This window comes from Oncorhynchus masou, chromosome 23 (genome assembly GCF_036934945.1).
Source record: "Oncorhynchus masou masou isolate Uvic2021 chromosome 23, UVic_Omas_1.1, whole genome shotgun sequence".
Classification (NCBI taxonomy): domain Eukaryota; kingdom Metazoa; phylum Chordata; class Actinopteri; order Salmoniformes; family Salmonidae; genus Oncorhynchus; species Oncorhynchus masou.
The window spans coordinates 15,434,395-15,451,795 of NC_088234.1; the positions used below are offsets into that span (position 1 = coordinate 15,434,395).

At 38.7% G+C, this 17,401-nt stretch overlaps 1 protein-coding gene across 2 annotated transcripts; it reads right to left on the reverse strand.

Annotated features, from left to right (window-relative positions):
• Positions 1–2,740: 2,740 nt before the first annotated feature.
• Positions 2,741–14,908, reverse strand: LOC135510405 (probable serine/threonine-protein kinase DDB_G0284251). Of its 2 annotated transcripts, none has more exons than XM_064931285.1 (10): positions 14,822–14,908; positions 10,627–10,764; positions 8,345–8,447; positions 8,024–8,115; positions 7,668–7,751; positions 4,970–5,031; positions 4,777–4,863; positions 4,558–4,612; positions 4,290–4,478; positions 2,741–4,144 (listed from the first exon to the last, which is right to left on the reverse strand). In XM_064931285.1, exons 2-10 carry the CDS (start codon positions 10,750–10,752, stop codon positions 3,284–3,286), a joined length of 1,659 nt encoding a protein of 552 aa, XP_064787357.1. In that variant the 5' UTR covers positions 10,753–10,764; positions 14,822–14,908; the 3' UTR covers positions 2,741–3,283. The 2 variants fall into 2 exon arrangements, with proteins under 2 accessions (XP_064787357.1, XP_064787359.1); XM_064931287.1 differs by having other exon boundaries at positions 10,627–10,784.
• Positions 14,909–17,401: the final 2,493 nt, after the last annotated feature.

A 17,401-nucleotide genomic window follows, 5' to 3' on the forward strand; every position in this document is an offset into this window, starting at 1 on the left:
CAAGGGCTCCCAAGTGGCGAAGCGTTCTAAGGCACTGCATCTCAGTGCAAGAGGCGTCCCTACAGTCCCTGGTTCCAATTCAGGCTGTGTCACATCCGGCCGTGATTTGTAGTCACATAGGGCGGTCCGCAATTGGCCCAGCGTCATCCGGGTTTGGCTGGGGTAGACCGTCATTGTCGAATGATGGAATTTGTTCTTAACTGACTTGCCTAGTTAAATAAAGGTTAAATAAAATGTAAAAATAAACGATTAAACACAAAGCCCAAAAGGTGTATTTCCATTATGGTTCTCCTTGTCAACAAGATGGTAAGATTGACACTGAATATACTGTACTCTCAAAGTCTTCCTAAATGCTTTCCTTGTTATATAATATCATATTATCAATAGGTAATTGCCCAGCTAGCACATTTAATTTTGTATTGATCTGGGAAAGAAGCCATTAGTTTCCGGAATGTTAAAACTGAACGTAAATGTGTTGCCTGTTCTGGAAACATACATTTTTAGGTTGTATGGAGATTCTGAGAACATTTACAATGGTTCCCTGAAAGTTTTCCTGGGAGGTTTTATTAACCTCTGAGAATGGAAATGACAGGTTATTGGTAGTTAGTTAAATTACATTCTAACAATATGTTTCCAAAAATAGTTTGATTAAACACTGCTAGCTTAGTTTGGGTTGACTGTTTGAACTCCAAAAACAGATATGACACATGCAAACACATGTATTTTTTTATTGTGGCATCGCTTTAGTGAGATTCAAATCTATGATCTTCTGTTCTCTATCCATGGAATTAGCCCACTATGCCTCCAGGATGGACCTAGCATGCCATGTGTTTTTGACTCATAGAAAGCTGTTAATTTGTGTCTATACAAACAGATCCCAGTTTTGTTGACGCTGAGAATGGAATGTACAGTGCATTTGGAAAGTGTTCAGACCACTTCACTTTTTTTCAGACCATTTTGCTACATTATTCTTATTTTAAAATGGATTAAATAAAGAAATTGTCTCGTCAATCTACACACAATACCCAATAATGACAAAAGTGAAATCAGTTTTTTTTTTTTTTGTAGATAAGTAAATAATGTCTGGTTGATTTTATTAAGTATTCAGACCCTTTGCTATGAGACTGGAAATTAAGCTTAGGGGCATCCTGTTTCATCATTGCTGAGATGACTTGGAGTCCACCTGTGGTAAATTCAATTAATTGGACATGATTTGGGAAAAGGCACACACCTGTCTATATAAGGTCCCACAGTTGACAATGCATGTCAGAGCAAAAACAAGCCATGAGGTTGACGGAATTGTCCATAGAGCTCTGAGAGAGGATTTTGCAGATCTAGGGAAGGGTACTAAAAAATGTCTGCAGCATTAAATGTCCCGAAGAACACCGTGGCCTCTATCATTCTTAAATGGAATAAGTTTGTAACCACCGAGACTCTTCCTAGAGCTGTCCGTCAAGGCCAAACTGAGTAATCGGGGGAGAAGGACTTAGCCAAAAGGCACCTAAAAATTCTCAGACCATGAGAAACAAGATTCTCTGGTCTTATGAAACCAAGACTGAACTCTTTGGCCTGAATGCCAAGCTTCACGTCTGGAGGAAATCTGGCACTATCCCTACGGTGAAGCATGGTGTTGGCAGCAGCATGCTGTGGGGATGTTTTTCATCGGCAGGGACTGGGAGACTAGTCAGGATCAAGGAAAAGATGAACGGCTTAAAGCACAAGAGATCCTTGATGAAAACCTGCTCTAGAGTGCTCAGGACTCCAGACTGGGGCAAAGGTTCACCTTCCAACAGGACAACGACCCTAAGCACACAGCCAAGACAACGCAGGAGTGGCTTCGGGACAAGTCTCTGAATTTCTTTGAGTTGCCCAGCCAGAGCCCGGACTTGAACCCGATCGAACATCTCTGGAGACACCTGAAAATAACTGTGCAGCGACACTCCCTATCTAACCTGACAGATCTTCAGAAGATCTGCAGAGAAGAATGGGAGAAACTCCCCAAATACAGGGGTGCCAAGCTTGTAGCATCATTCCCAAGAAGACTTGAGGCTGTAATCGCTGCCAATGGTGCTTCAACAAAGTAGTGAGTAAAGGGTGTAAATACCTATGTATGGTATTTCAGTTTTTTAAATAGAAAAAATCTATGTAAAAAATTTTTTTGCTTTGTCATTATGGGGTATTGTTTGGTGGGGGGAAAAAACAATTTTAATCCATTTTAGAATAAGGCTGTAACGTTTCAAAATGTGGAAAAAGTCAAGGGGTGTCAATTTCTGAATGCACTGTATACAGTAGGTGAAATGGGAGGAGTATGTTTTACCGTTTTACCTGATATGAATGAAAATGCCCTCAAATGAAAGCAGCTGTCATTCTGCACTTTATCCTGATAGTCATTGTATCATTTAAAGTCCAAAGGGCTCGAGTACAAAGCCAAAAAACAACAAATGTTGCCCTTTCCCAATACTATTGGAGCTCACTCTATATAATAAATGTATACTTTCATCCATTTAACATTGTTTTCAAACTTTTTATAGGACTTTTTAGGTGATGTTGAATTGAATTTCCAAGGTCATATTTTGAACTTTATTTTCTGTTTAACTGATTTACTGTTTTATAAATAATAAATGTAGCAATCATGGACATAGCAAAGTTGGACAAAAAAAGATGTTTGTCAAGTTGCTATGTTAAGTTTTCTTTTTTCTATATGATCTGTTTAATATGTTCAATTAAGACAGAAGGTATATTGAGTTTAAAACGTCCTTTTTATTTTTGTAAGCAGACATTTATAGATTATGATTGTATTATATATGTTGTTTACCCAGGATAATTTCATAAAAATTACTAAATCTTTCTTTGCAACAATTACACTTTTATACAATCACCATCACCACTTCATGTAGGCTATTATTAGATTGAAACAACTGACACTTTTGTAGTTGTGTAATACAACTTATATCATTTTACGTGAGAAAAAAAATGATCAAATCATGTCAACTGTAATAACCTGAAAGGAAAGTGCTTCAGTACTAAAGCTGAGATATACTGTATACTTATGTTTCTACAACCTACTTATTATCATAGCTGATTTTTGCAAGAATTGAAGAACAGAAAAGGGATTTTGCTCACAATTAAAACCTAAAGGCTTATCTGGGTGTCAAAGTCGCACCGCCCACACCTGTGTTTTACAGTTAAATTGTGTATCAAGGACTGATTCAATCTGCTCTATTTCTTGTTTCTGATTTTTTTACAATCACTACAACTGAGTATAGTTTCAATTGTCTAAGTGTCAGCCCTCTATCTTAGGAATGAATGAGATGACGTCACTTAGCTCGTCCAGGCACTGCTGTAGCTGATCAGCTGTCTGTCTGATCGTCTGGGTGAACTTCATGGCCTCTGACTTGACCTCAGCCTTTGGTTCTGAACATTCAGGGTTCAGCTTAGTCATGGAGTCTGTGTCCATCAAGTGTAACTTACTGCTATCACTAGACTGTTTCTCAGCCTTCGCCTGTCGTATGTTGTGGATCTCTTTTGCATCCATGGCGATGAAGAAGATATCAACTGCTACAAAGAAAGCAGAGAATATTCCTGTTGCCATCTCTAGAACACGCACTGCCCTAGCAGTTTGAGCTGCCACCTTGCCAATGGAGGCCACATGGACCAATCGTACAAGCTCTGGGATGCTCCCTAGGCCCCTCCCAACCCTCGCCCCAGCATTTGCTAGCTTCTCTACATTTAAAATGCCTCTTTCTGTGGTAAAGGAGCCACTCATCTGCGGTGTCTCCAAACCCTCAGCGATGTTTTGCAGAGATGTCACCACAGAGTTCATCTTCTCCTGGATGTCCTTGATGATGTTGTTGATGGCTTTGCGGTCGGTAGACTGATTGACCATGTTGGTGATGTTGGATACTCCGGCTGTGGCTCCACCAGCGACAGCCACCCCAACACCCACTCCTGTGACGATCAGGGAGGCGCCCAGAGTGAAGGGAGCCAGGATGAGGCCTACTATGGAAGTGATTCCTCCAGCTGCCCCAATAACACCTCCAGTCAGACTGCCTATGGTGGTGCCCTGGTGCACACACTCCAAGCCGTCTGCCAGAGTTCTCAGAGTGTTCACGTTTGTCTGGAGCTCCTCCACAGTTTTTTCATTCTGTAAGAAAATTAATTTAGACAGATGGATGAATGGGTGGACAGACAGACAGATCATTTGATTGAAGGATGGAAATATGGATGGAATTTATGGATGAATGAGTGAATGAACAAACAATTGTATCATATCATCATGTATTGCAAACCTTTTTTGTGAGGAAACTAATAATGAAGGGTTTTGCCAGGATTTCACCAGCTGAAGGTCTACTGGTGGGTTCTTGTTGGAAGATGTCACACAGTAGTTGATGGAGCTCAGGTGAGAAACTCTCTGGGAGAGATGGGTAAGGACCCCCCAGTATTTTGGGAATGAGCTTGATTGTGCTTCCTGCAGTGAACTGTTATGAAAGAACTGTTACTATCACACTGCATGTTGCTTTAGCAAGAGGCAAATGAGGAGATGGAGACATTACTTACTGCACTCTGAAGCATACACAACTCATACAGCACACATCCCAAGGACCAAATATCACTGCAAAGGAGGGAAAATGCATTTATATTTTATTCTCCATGGTGATTTAACATTGGAGGCAAATGTTCATTTATATAAAAAAAATTGCTTTGGCCAAACATATGACATCACAGGGTTGCAGGTCCCCTTTGATATATTTGTCTTTGTTTTTATTTAGAATTTACCTTTTAGTGTCATAAATTCCACCAGTCAGAATCTCTGGGCCTAAATAACCCACCATTCCATCTTTTGAAGATTCAGATTGGGAAGCACTGGTAGGAGAGATACTAATGAGCAAACAATAATTTAACAGGATGTAACATCTATCTATTGAAATCCATTTTCACCAGTTCATTATTGTAAAAAAAGATAACTTACTTTTCATTGACTCTTCCAAAATCTCCCAAACAAAGTGTCCCAAATGTTGTGAGGAATATATTCTAGGGAAGACAAATATATTTAGTTGACTGAAAACAAAACAGCTAATTAACCATTTTATAATCACATCAAATAACATATACAGTTAATTGTCCCACATAAAGGCTATAGTCAGGACAACTCTAACCCTCGTCTTTTCAAAAAGATGATGAATATGTACAGAATAACCCTAAAGCACCAACAGGGGTCAAAAAGCCTTGATTTGTAAACCCTTGTTTTGATTGTTAAGAAACATTAGGACGTTGTCAAGTAACTAGCTTCTGACCACAAAACACAATTTATCATTATTTCTGTGTTAATATGGAAGAATGAGATATATATATATATATATATATTGTATACTAGTGGTGTGTGGGCGGCTTCACCACAGATGTGGGGTGCGTGGAAGCCACTAACTCAAAAATGACAAAAACATGTAAATACATATTTAGCCCCATGGGGCTCATCTGATGTTAGTACCGTCGATGTGCCATCTTCTGTTTGTAGCATCCGAACTGTTTGGGCTACAAACTAATGTGACCCCACTGTGATAAGGGGACATTCTCACAAACACGATGGTGTTCTCCATTTATTAATTTTTAAATGTTTTATTTCACCTTTATTTAACCAGGTCGACTAGTTGAGAACAAGTTCTCATTTACAACTGCGACCTGGTCAAGATAAAGCAAAGCAGTGTGACACAGACAACAACAAAGAGTTACACATGGAGTAAACAATAAACATTTTTGCAATTTGTTCCAGTCACTGGCAGCATAGAACTGGAAGGAAAGGCGGCCAAATGAGGTGTTGGCTTTGGGGATGATCAGTGAGATATACCTGCTGGAATGTGTGCTACGGTTGGGTGTTGTTATCGTGAACAGTGACCTGAGATAAGGTGGAGATTTACCTAGCCTAGACTTATAGATGACCTGGAGCCAGTTGGTCTGGCGACAAATATGTAGCGTGGGCCAGCCGACTAGAACATAGAGGTCGCAGTGGTGGGTGGTATAAGGTGACTTGGTAACAAACAGATGGCACTGTGATAGACTGCATCCAGTTTGCTGAGTAGAGTATTGGAAGCCATTTTGTAGATGACATCGCCGAAGTCGAGGATCGGTAGTATAGTCAGTTTTACTAGGGTAAGTTTGGCGGCTTGAGTGAAGGAGGCTTTGTTGTGAAATAGAAAGCCTATTCTATATTTGATTTTGGATTGGAAATGTTTAATATGAGTCTTGGAGGAGAGTTTACAGTCTAGTCAGACACCTAGGTATTTATAGTTGTCCACATATTCTAGGTCGGAACCGTCCAGGGTGGTGATGCTAGTCGGGCGGGCGGGTGTGGGCAGCGAACAGTTCAAAAGCAAGCATTTGGTTTTACTAGCGTTTATGAGCAGTTGGAGACCACGGAAGGAGTATTGTAAGGCATTGAAGCTTGTTTGGAGGTTAGTTAGCACAGTGTTCAAGGAAGGGCCAGAAGTATACAGAATGGTATCGTCTGCGTAGAGGTGGATCAGGGAATCGTCCGCACAAGAGCAACACCATTGATATATACAGAGAAAAGAGCCGTCCGAGATTGAACCCTGTGGTACCCCCATAGAGACTGCCAGAGGTCCGGACAACATGCCCTCCGTTTTGACAGTTGGTCAGGATAATGTCTATGAGGGTGCCCATGTTTACGGATTTAGGGTTGTACCTGGTGGGTTCCTTGATGATTTGTGTGAGATTGAGGGCATCTAGCTTAGATTGTCGGACTGCCGCGGTGTTAAGCATATCCCAGTTTAGGTCACCTAACAGAACAAACTCTGAGGCTAGATGGGGGGGGCGATCAATTCACAAATGGTGTCCAGGGCACAGCTAGGAGCGGAGGGGGGGGTTGATAGCAGGCGGCAACAGTGAGACACTTATTTCTGAAATTAGAGGTTCGGGTATAGACCTGGAAAGTATGACAGAATTTTGCAGGCTATATCTGCAGTAGGTTGCAACTCCTTCCCCTTTGGCAGTTCTATCTTGGCGGAAAATGTTGTAGTTGGGTATTTTTGGTGACATTCCTAAACCAGGATTCAGACACGGCAAGAACATCAGGGTTGACGGAGTGTGCTAAAGCAGTGAGTAAAACAAACTTAGTTTTATGAGACTCGTCTGAAGGTAACCGGTACAGGTAAAAAAAAAATGAATGGAAATATGGAGGTCATTTTCTGCCTACCCCCCAAAAAGGGTTAAATATGTGAAATAAATAAAATAAAATAAATATATATATATAGTACCAGTCAAAGTTTGGACACACCTACTCATTCAAGGGTTTAACTTAATTTGTACTATTTTTTAAATTCTATAATAATAGTGAAGACATCAAAACTATGAAATAACACACATGGAATCATGTAGTAACCAAAAAATATATTTTATATTTGAGATTCTAAGTCGCCACCCTTGCCTTGATGACATTGGTGTTCAATAGTGGTTCTCAAATCTCTCCTCGGAGAGTCATTTTAAATGTTGTTGTAACGCTGAACTAGCACACCTGATTCATCTAATCAACAGCTTGATGATTTGATGACTAAAGAATTTAGGTTTGTCATCTTTGGAGTAAATCATAAACATTGAACATCTGGGGGTCCCTGAGGAGAGGGTTGAGAACCACCTTGCAGACCAGTGTGTACCTGTGGTCTGAGGTCTCTGTGAAGAAGGCCCAGGCCATGGACATGCTTCAGAGCCATGCAGATCTTGACAAACCAGTCCATGATCTGAGAAGTAAAGCAGTCCAGAATTTGTTTAGCCTAAAACAATTGTTTTAAATATGTCATAAATAGAAATGGCTTTGTTCCAGGCTGACTACATTGCAGAAGCCTGACAGATCTCAACCTTGATAGGTGAATATATCAGCTAATATATGATATAGTAATCTGATGCCCAACTGCAGAGTTGATAACTTGGCATGCAACCATTGGTTGAGGCAATGCGACATCTGCAATGTCGTCAGTCTGGAACACAACCAATATGTTATTCCATCAGAAACCTGCTCTTCTGAAAATGGGTTCCCCTCTTTGATCTTCTGTGCAAGATTTCCACCGTCACAATGGTCCATCACTACATAGTAACTTTCATCATCTGTAAAAATGAAGAGTTTGTGTGAATGTATTATTGTGGGACATATTGTTATAGCATGCTAGCTTACTTGCAAACATATTGGAGTGGTTTCCCAGACAGACATTAAGCCTAGTCCTGGACTAAAACGCATTAATTAAAAAATATATTTAGTCCAGGAAAATGATTAATCTGTGTCAGAGAAACTGCCCCTAACATTGTCTCTCTAAACTGAAAAGGAAACACGAGTCACCTCGGAAAGAGTTCTTGTGGCTTGAAATATGAGGGTGATTTATCTGCAGGAGAGTTTCAAGCTCATCGATTATGTCTCCAGCACTGGAGTTCATGACTGAGTTCTATTAAAGCAAAAAAACACAGTACTAAATCAAAACCAAACACTTTACTTTATAAAGTTTTCTAAATTAAGCATAGCTGTGTCTTCCTTCAAATCAAACTGTATTTAAACCTCTAGAGTCTATTGACACACTGGTGCGTCAATCTAAGTAACATAATGAAAAAATCCTCATCAAAATCTGTCAATTTAAACTGGAGATATCTGTTTCTCAATCCACCACACCTGCATAAGGGGGCCTTCCGCATCTGTGGTCTAAGGTGCCCGAGCTACAACGGTGTTTGTCAGACCATGAGACATCCTGAAAACTGGTCTTCTCACTAAAACTTTTGTAGCGTCCGAACAGTTTGGCCTACAAAACTAATATTGCCACTCCATGTAAAGACTAGACTCTCAATAACATGACAGGGGTCTCACATGAATGGAAGTATGGAGTTAGGTTTGACCCTACCCAGAATAAGGAGTTAAATATTGTATATATGTAAAAAAAAATGGAAATAATATTATCTGTATATACAGTGCCTTGCGAAAGTATTCGGCCCCCTTGAACTTTGCGACCTTTTGCCACATTTCAGGCTTCAAACAAAGATATAAAACTATTTTCTTGTGAAGAATCAACAACAAGTGGGACACAATCATGAAGTGGAACGACATTTATTGGATATTTCAAACTTTTTTAACAAATCAAAAACTGAAAAATTGGATATGTTTATTTTTGAACCATTCCATTGTAGATTTTGCTTTATGTTTTGGATCATTGTCTTGTTGGAAGACAAATCTCCGTCCCAGTCTCAGGTCTTTTGCAGACTCCATCAGGTTTTCTTCCAGAATGGTCCTGCATTTGGCTCCATCCATCTTCCCAACAATTTTAACCATCTTCCCTGTCCCTGCTGAAGAAAAGCAGGCCCAAACCATGATGCTGCCACCACCATGTTTGACAGTGGGGATGGTGTGTTCAGGGTGATGAGCTGTGTTGCTTTTATGCCAAACATAACGTTTTGCATTGTTGCCAAAAAGTTCAATTTTGGTTTCATCTGACCAGAGCACCTTCTTCCACATTTTTGGTGTGTCTCCCAGGTGGCTTGTGGCAAACTTTAAACTACACTTTTGATGGATATCTTTAAGAAATGGCTTTCTTCTTGCCACTCTTCCATAAAGGCCAGATTTGTGCAATATACGACTGGTTGTTGTCCTATGGACAGAGTCTCCCACCTCAGCTGTAGATCTCTGCAGTTCATCCAGAGTGATCATGGGCCTCTTGGCTGCATCTCTGATCAGTCTTCTCCTTGTATGAGCTGAAAGTTTAGAGGGACGGCCAGGTCTTGGTAGATTTGCAGTGGTCTGATACTCCTTCCATTTCAATATTATCGCTTGCACAGTGCTCCTTGGGATGTTTAAAGCTTGGGAAATCTTTTTGTATCCAAATCTGGCTTTAAACTTCTTCACAACAGTATCTCGGACCTGCCTGGTGTGTTCCTTGTTCTTCATGATGCTCTCTGCGCTTTTAACAGACCTCTGAGACTATCACAGTGCAGGTGCATTTATACGGAGACTTGATTACACACAGGTGGATTGTATTTATCATCATTAGTCATTCAGGTCAACATTGGATCATTCAGAGATCCTCACTGAACTTCTGGAGAGAGTTTGCTGCACTGAAAGTAAAGGGGCTGAATAATTTTGCACACCCAATTTTTCAGTTTTTGATTTGTTAAAAAAGTTTGAAATATCCAATAAATGTCGTTCCACTTCATGATTGTGTCCCACTTGTTGTTGATTCTTCACAAGAAAATAGTTTTATATCTTTATGTTTGAAGCCTGAAATGTGGCAAAAGGTCGCGAAGTTCAAGGGGGCCGAATACTTTCGCAAGGCACTGTATTTCCTGAGCTACTTATATCTCCTACATATAGGACAGGCACTTCTAAACCTTATTCCTAATACATTTGTTGACTCTTTTTTTCCATTTATGAATGTGTTACTCAATGCGTTTCTATGGGCTATTGTAGTAAAGGCCCAATTCAATATTTTATCATTAAAAAAAAAACATCTTTATACCTAAGATGTGTCCTAAATTCAAAAAAGCAGACGAGTGCCAAATTCCATAAATGATCTATAGTCACATAAAAAACACAACTTATTTAAAAGCGTTACTCTCAAAGAAAACCAAATGGTGCCCACTTACCTCATTCAGTTTGATCTCTTTAATGACAAACTGGTCCCCATTTTTGCCAGTCACAATGACACCATTCTCTACCTTCCTCAGGATAGTGTATCCTTTCTTCTCAAGGACACTCTGTGTATTCCCCATCTTTGGATTTAGCTAGAATACAGTATGGTGTCCTTGGTAAATAAAATTAAAATGTGAAATATGTGTTCAGTACAATAATTAAAATTATAAATAAGAATTTGATGAATAAGAAGCTCAACAATTATTCTATAATTAGTCTGCATTCCACAGTAAAGAAAACTCATAGAAACGGTCAAACGTTGTGTTAGTGTGAAAGTTTGGGGATGCTTTGCCGCCTCAGGACCTGGACAACTTGCTGTAATGGAAGGAACCATGAATTCTGCTCTGTATCAGAGAATTCTACAGAAAAATGTCAGACCATCCATCTGTGAGCTGAAGCTGAAGCGCAGCTGTGTTATGTAGCAAGACAATGATCCAAAACACACTTAAGTCAAATGGCTACAAATCGACACATTTAAAGTTCTAGACCTAATCACAATTAAGATCTTGAGAAATGAAACGAGGAGTTCATGCTTGAAAACCCACAAATGGTCACAGAGTTAAAGTAGTTATACTAGAGAGAATGATCAACAACTACAAGAAGCGTTTAGTTGGAGTCATTGCAGCTAAAATGTGGCAATTCGTCTTTACACAGGGGTATTGAACAGTTTGTTTATGAAATAGATTATATGTATGTAATTGTGTAATTGGTTCACTCAGGTTCCCTTTATCTAATATTAGGTTTGGGTCAAAGTTCTGATAACATTCGGTATCAAAATGTGCAAAAGTAGAGGAAATTAGAAAGGAGGCAAATACTTTACCACAGCACTGTATATGCAAAATCAATGATATCATGTTTGGTGGTGCTTCCTGCTCTGTCCCATCCTACACTTGCTATGAATGTCCAACCTTGTGGTCGGCTATGAACAGACAAATACACAGAAAGTGGAATCTTCCTGATTCTTGCAATTAAATTAAAATGCACTTGTTCTAGCTTGTGCTGAGACTGAGAGACTGAAAAACAGCTTCTATCTCAAGGCCATCAGACTGTTAAACAGCCACCACTAACATTGAGTGGCTGCTGCCAACACACTGACACTGACTCAACTCCAGCCACTTTAATAATGGGAATTGATGGGAAATTATGTAAATATATCACTAGCCACTTTAAACAATGCTACCTTATATAATGTTACTTACCCTACATTATTCATCTCATATGCATACGTATATACTGTACTCTATATCATCGACTGCATCCTTATGTAATACATGTATCACTAGCCACTTTAACTATGCCACTTTTTACATACTCATCTCATATGTATATACTGTACTCGATACCATCTACTGTATCTTGCCAATGCTGCTCTGTACCATCACTCATTCATATATCCTTATGTACATATTCTTTATCCCCTTACACTGTGTATAAGACAGTAGTTTAGGAATTGTTAGTTAGATTACTTGTTGGTTATTACTGCATTGTCGGAACTAGAAGCACAAGCATTTCGCTACACTCGCATTAACATCTGCTAACCATGTTTATGTGACAAATAAAATTTGATTTGATTTGGTTTATGACAAAACAATGTTGTTAATATAGTAGTAAATATAAACATTGGTAGAGCTACGGGGAAATTATCCTTTTATGCCCTTGGATTCTAAGACCATATCTGATGATCTCTAGAACAGGTTTAACACCATACTGTTTCTCAGAAATGACACAATCTTTGATAAACATCCTGAAATATCACTCCCGGTAAAGGCCTGTAAACAAGTTGAATTTAATTACCATACAAATCTATCAAAAGGCCGTTTGGAACTGCTTAGCCCCCCCAAAAAATAGCTTGAAAGCAATTATATCCATCCACATACAACAATAAGAGGTGCACTTCACTTCTACAACAACTGCATATTCCATGATAGGGAAGATAAAACAGATCAAAAACTTCTGACATTTCTTATAATAGCTGGGATTTAAGCTACTTAAAATAAATATGGAAATGTAGTCATATTGTGCAATAGTATTAGAATACCATTATATACTTCTAAAAGGGTATGTCGTTTCAGTATTAAATTACCTGTTTATAATATGAATTTTTATTACAAGGAAAGTTCTTACCAATGAATGTGTTGTCTCTTCTAATTACCTTTTACTTTACATCTGGAATAAAAATCATTAAATACTCCTCTTTAAATGTTCGGTCATCCTAAATTTGGACGAGGACACACCACCTATATTTTCCATTATCGTTTTTGTGACATTATATGCAGGGCTTTCTCTATTTTAAAGTAGTCAATATCCTCCATCTACTGTGCAGGATTGTGTATAGTTTAAACAGCAATAAAGCCAAGACCCTAAACAGTGCTGGAATATTTGTTCAGAAATACAATCAGCGATGGTGTCAAGGAGACTGTCTGTATAAGTGAGTGTTCCCTCTCGTGCGACCTCACAGTTCCTCAATAATCTCTGGCATGCTCACGCGAGAGAGGGAACAGTTGACTCTGGGCTATTTAGCTTACCAGAGGGGCTTTAAGTAGACCAGAGTGGCCCTGCCCGATCAGAACATTTTAGGGAGCCGATTGTTTTGCTTTCTCTTCTGTGTCTGATATAATACATTGGCTCATCTCTCCTGCTGACCTGGATGGAATTTTGTGATTCATCCTGGGGGTGGCAGGTAACCTAGCGGTTAAGAGTGTCATGTCTGTGACTATCATTAAATGTAAAGACTGTTATTTTATCAAATCAATTATCAGTGTAATTATTATTATGTGATTAAACTAATCATGTAAACATTAATTAACTAGGAAGTCGGGGCACCATGATTTAAAAAAAATAAAGTCTATTTCCCGAATTGACTCTTCAGATATTTTCGTATCTTATCAGTGTTCTATAAATTATTTTAATTATTACCTGATTAGTTTCCTTCCAAATGTCATACAATTCTTGGTAATCTGCACGAACCCTAGTTTTTAACAAATCAGTAATATACAAAATTGGCTTAATTATTAATTTACTGACGAACTAAAAATCACAGAAATACATCAAACAAACAAACAGTAGATATTGGTTAGTAACAATGATAGAAAGTCCCTAGTGGGCTAAGCAGATATGACGGTTTGGTCGGCAAAGTAAAGGGGTGAGGACTGAGAAAGAGCTGGGAAGACAGATGTGATTCGCTACACAGTCTATATTTCTATTCTTTGAAATGATAAGCCTTTGCACATGAACGGCCGCTCATTCAAGAATCATTGCAGTTCATTTATATATGACCATAGATTGTTGTCTTCTCTGTTGGAAACACTGGCTCGTCCTGTAGATTTCATCAGTCTCTGTTTAACTTTCCCAGAAGTCACAAATATGAAGTGCTTTGCTCAAAGTGGCCACACCCCCGTGAGCCTAGAGATTACATCAGGCGTCAAGATAAAAGCACAACGCCTGTTTTACAACCATTCTAGACGATGATAAAGACAGATAAATATGTGCTACCTTTTACTTTGAACAGAGTGCCTAGTAGTGTTGGATTTAGTAATAGAGTACTGAGAGAAATAGAAGTGACAGTTTAAGATAGTGAATATTTATCTAAACATTTGTGAGGTACAGGCTGTATCCTTTAATGCCCTTCGTTTCTAAGACCATATCAGATTATCTCTAGGTCAGTTTAAGCAGCATACTGTTTCTCAGAAATGACACCATCTTTGATAAACATGAGGAAATATCTCTCCTGGTAAATGCCTGTAAACATTTAGAATATAATTACCATACAAATCTATCAATATACTGTTTAGAACTGCTCAACCACAAACAAATTCACTTCAAAGCAATTATATCCATCCACATACAACAATAAGAGGTGCACTGTACCAATTAACTTTGCAATTTGATGGATTGTAAAAAAAACAATAATCTCATATTCCATGATAGGAAGATATAACACAGAACAAAAACATCTGACATTTCTTGTAATGGCTGGGATTGAAGATACTTTTCCCCACAAGTACAAAGGAAGACATGTTATTTATTTTTCGGGAAATAACTCATATTCTGCATGAGTATCAGAATACCTTAATAGACTTCTAAAATGGTATGTTCTTTCTGGATTGTCCTGTTGATGGTATGAATTTCTATTTCAAGTAATGTTCTTACCTTTGAATGTGTTGTCTCTTATCTGCTTTCACTTTGCATCCGGATGCATGTCCTCCTAGAGTTGAACAAGAACACAACCTCCTGTATTATCCGTTTTTTTGTGAGAGTATGGGCAGTACCATTGAGGGCAAGCTCCATATTAAATTAGTACATTTTTTCTTCAAACTTATTGGTGCATACCGCCACCTACTGTGCAGGATTGTGTATAGTTTAAACATGCATAAAGCCAAGCACCTAAACAGAGCTGGGATATTTGCTTAGAAATATAATCAAAGATGGTGGATAAATAAGATACTCAGTCCGTTTTCCATTGAAAACCATTTTCAAGGTTCCTGTCTGTAAGTGGGCGTTCCATCTCTTGCGTGAGCATGCTTTTCCCGAGCGAGCTCACTGGTCCTCCATAATATCTAGCATGCTAATGAGAGAGAGAGAGAGAGAACAGTTGACTCTGGGCTACTTAGTGTCCCCTCCCTGCTCGCCTCAACGGGGAAAATAAGTTGCCCTGAGTGGCCCCGCCCAATTAGAAAAAAAATAGGGAAACATGTGTTTTGCTTTCTCTTCTGGTATAATGCGTTGGCTGATCCATCCTGCTGATCTGGATGGAATTCTATGATTCCTCCGGGGGTGGCAGGTAGCCTAGCATTTAAGAATGTTGGACTAGTCATCAAAAGGTTGTTGGTTCAAATCTCCGATATGACTAGGTGAAAAATCTGTCTATGAGCCATTGAGAAAGGCAGCCACCAGCCGCGGGGGTCCAAGTCCGGCCCAGATGACTACTTAGAAACAATGGAAGCCATTATTGACACTGGACATGATAAAACAGACTTTTAAGGTACACTATATACAGTTGAAGTCAGAAGTTTACATGCACTTAGGTTGGAATCATAAAAACTAGTTTTTCAACCACTCCACAAATTTTATGTTAAACTTCTCGGGGATATGTGGGACGGTAGCGTCCCACTTGGCCAAAAGCCAGAAAAAATGTACCGCGCCAAATTCAAATACATTACTATAAAAATCAATATTTCATGAAATCACACATGAAAGACACCAAATTAAAGCTACACATGTTGTGAATCCAGCCAACATGTCTGATTTCAAAAAGGATTTATAGGGAAAGCACATCAAACGCTTATGTTAGCTCAGTACATAGCCACAGAAAAACACAGCCATTTTCCCAGCCAAAAGATAGTAGTCACAAAAAGCAGAAATGGAGATAAAATTAATCACTAACCTTTGATGATCTTCATCAGATGGCACTCATAGAACTTCATGTTACACAATACATTTATGTTTTGTTTGATAATGTGCATATTTATATCCACAAATCTCGGTTTACATTGGCGCCATGTTCAGAAATGCCTCAAATATCTGGAGAAATTACAGAGAGCCACGTCAAATAACAAAAATACTCATCATAAATGTTGATGAAAGATACATGTTTAACATATAATTAAAGATATACTTGTTATTAATGCAACCGCTGTGTCAGATCTAAAAAAAAAAAACTTTACGAAAAAAGCACACCATGCAATAATCTGAGACGGCAATCAGATAAAGCAACATTTCTTCGCCATGTTGGAGTCAACAGAAATACGAAATGACATCATAAATATTCCCTTACCTTTGATGATCTTCATCAGAATGCACTCACAGGAATCCTAGTTTCACAATAAATCGTTGTTTTGTTCGATAATGTCTATTACTTATGTCTAAGTAGCTACTTTTGCTAGCATGTTTAGTGCACATGTCCAAACGCTCGCGCAGATGCAGGCGAACTCGGACAAACTTCAAAAAGTTATATAACAGGTCGAATAAACTGGTCTAACTAAGTAGAGAATCAATCTTCAGGATGTTATCATAACTATCCAATAACGTTCCAACCGGAGAATTCCTTTGTGTCTCTAGAAGTTATGAAAAGCAAGACGAAATCATTAGGAATGCGCGTGACCAGGAACTGGCATTCTGCCAGACCAATGACTACAGACATTCTACATTCTACAGACTGTTGACATCTAGTGTAAGGCGTAGGATTGAATAGGCGATGAGTTGAACATCGACCAGTCTCAGAATTCTCACTTCCTTTTTGGATTTCTTCTCAGGTTTTTGCCTGCCATATGAGTTCTGTTATACTCACAGACATAATTCAAACAGTTTTAGAAACTTTAGAGTGTTTCTATCCAATAGTAATAATAATATGCATATATTAGCATCTAGGACAGAGTAGGATGCAGTTCACTATGGGCACGCAATTCATCCGAAGTGAAAATGCTGCCCCCTAACCCAAACAGGTTTCAAATCAGATATTGTAAAACAGGCTAGAGTTTAATTAGTTATAGTTTATTTAAATGTACACATTGTTTAGTCATTATTCATAAAATTCCTAACAAGGAGGCAGTTCAATATGGGCACAGAATTCATCCAAAAGTGAAAATACTTCCCCTATCAAAAATAAGTTTTAACAAACTATAGTTTTGGCAAGAAAGTTAGGACAATAAATGTGTGCATGACATAAGTAATGTTTCCAACAATTGTTTACAGACAGATTATTTCACTTATACTTCACTGTATCACAATTCC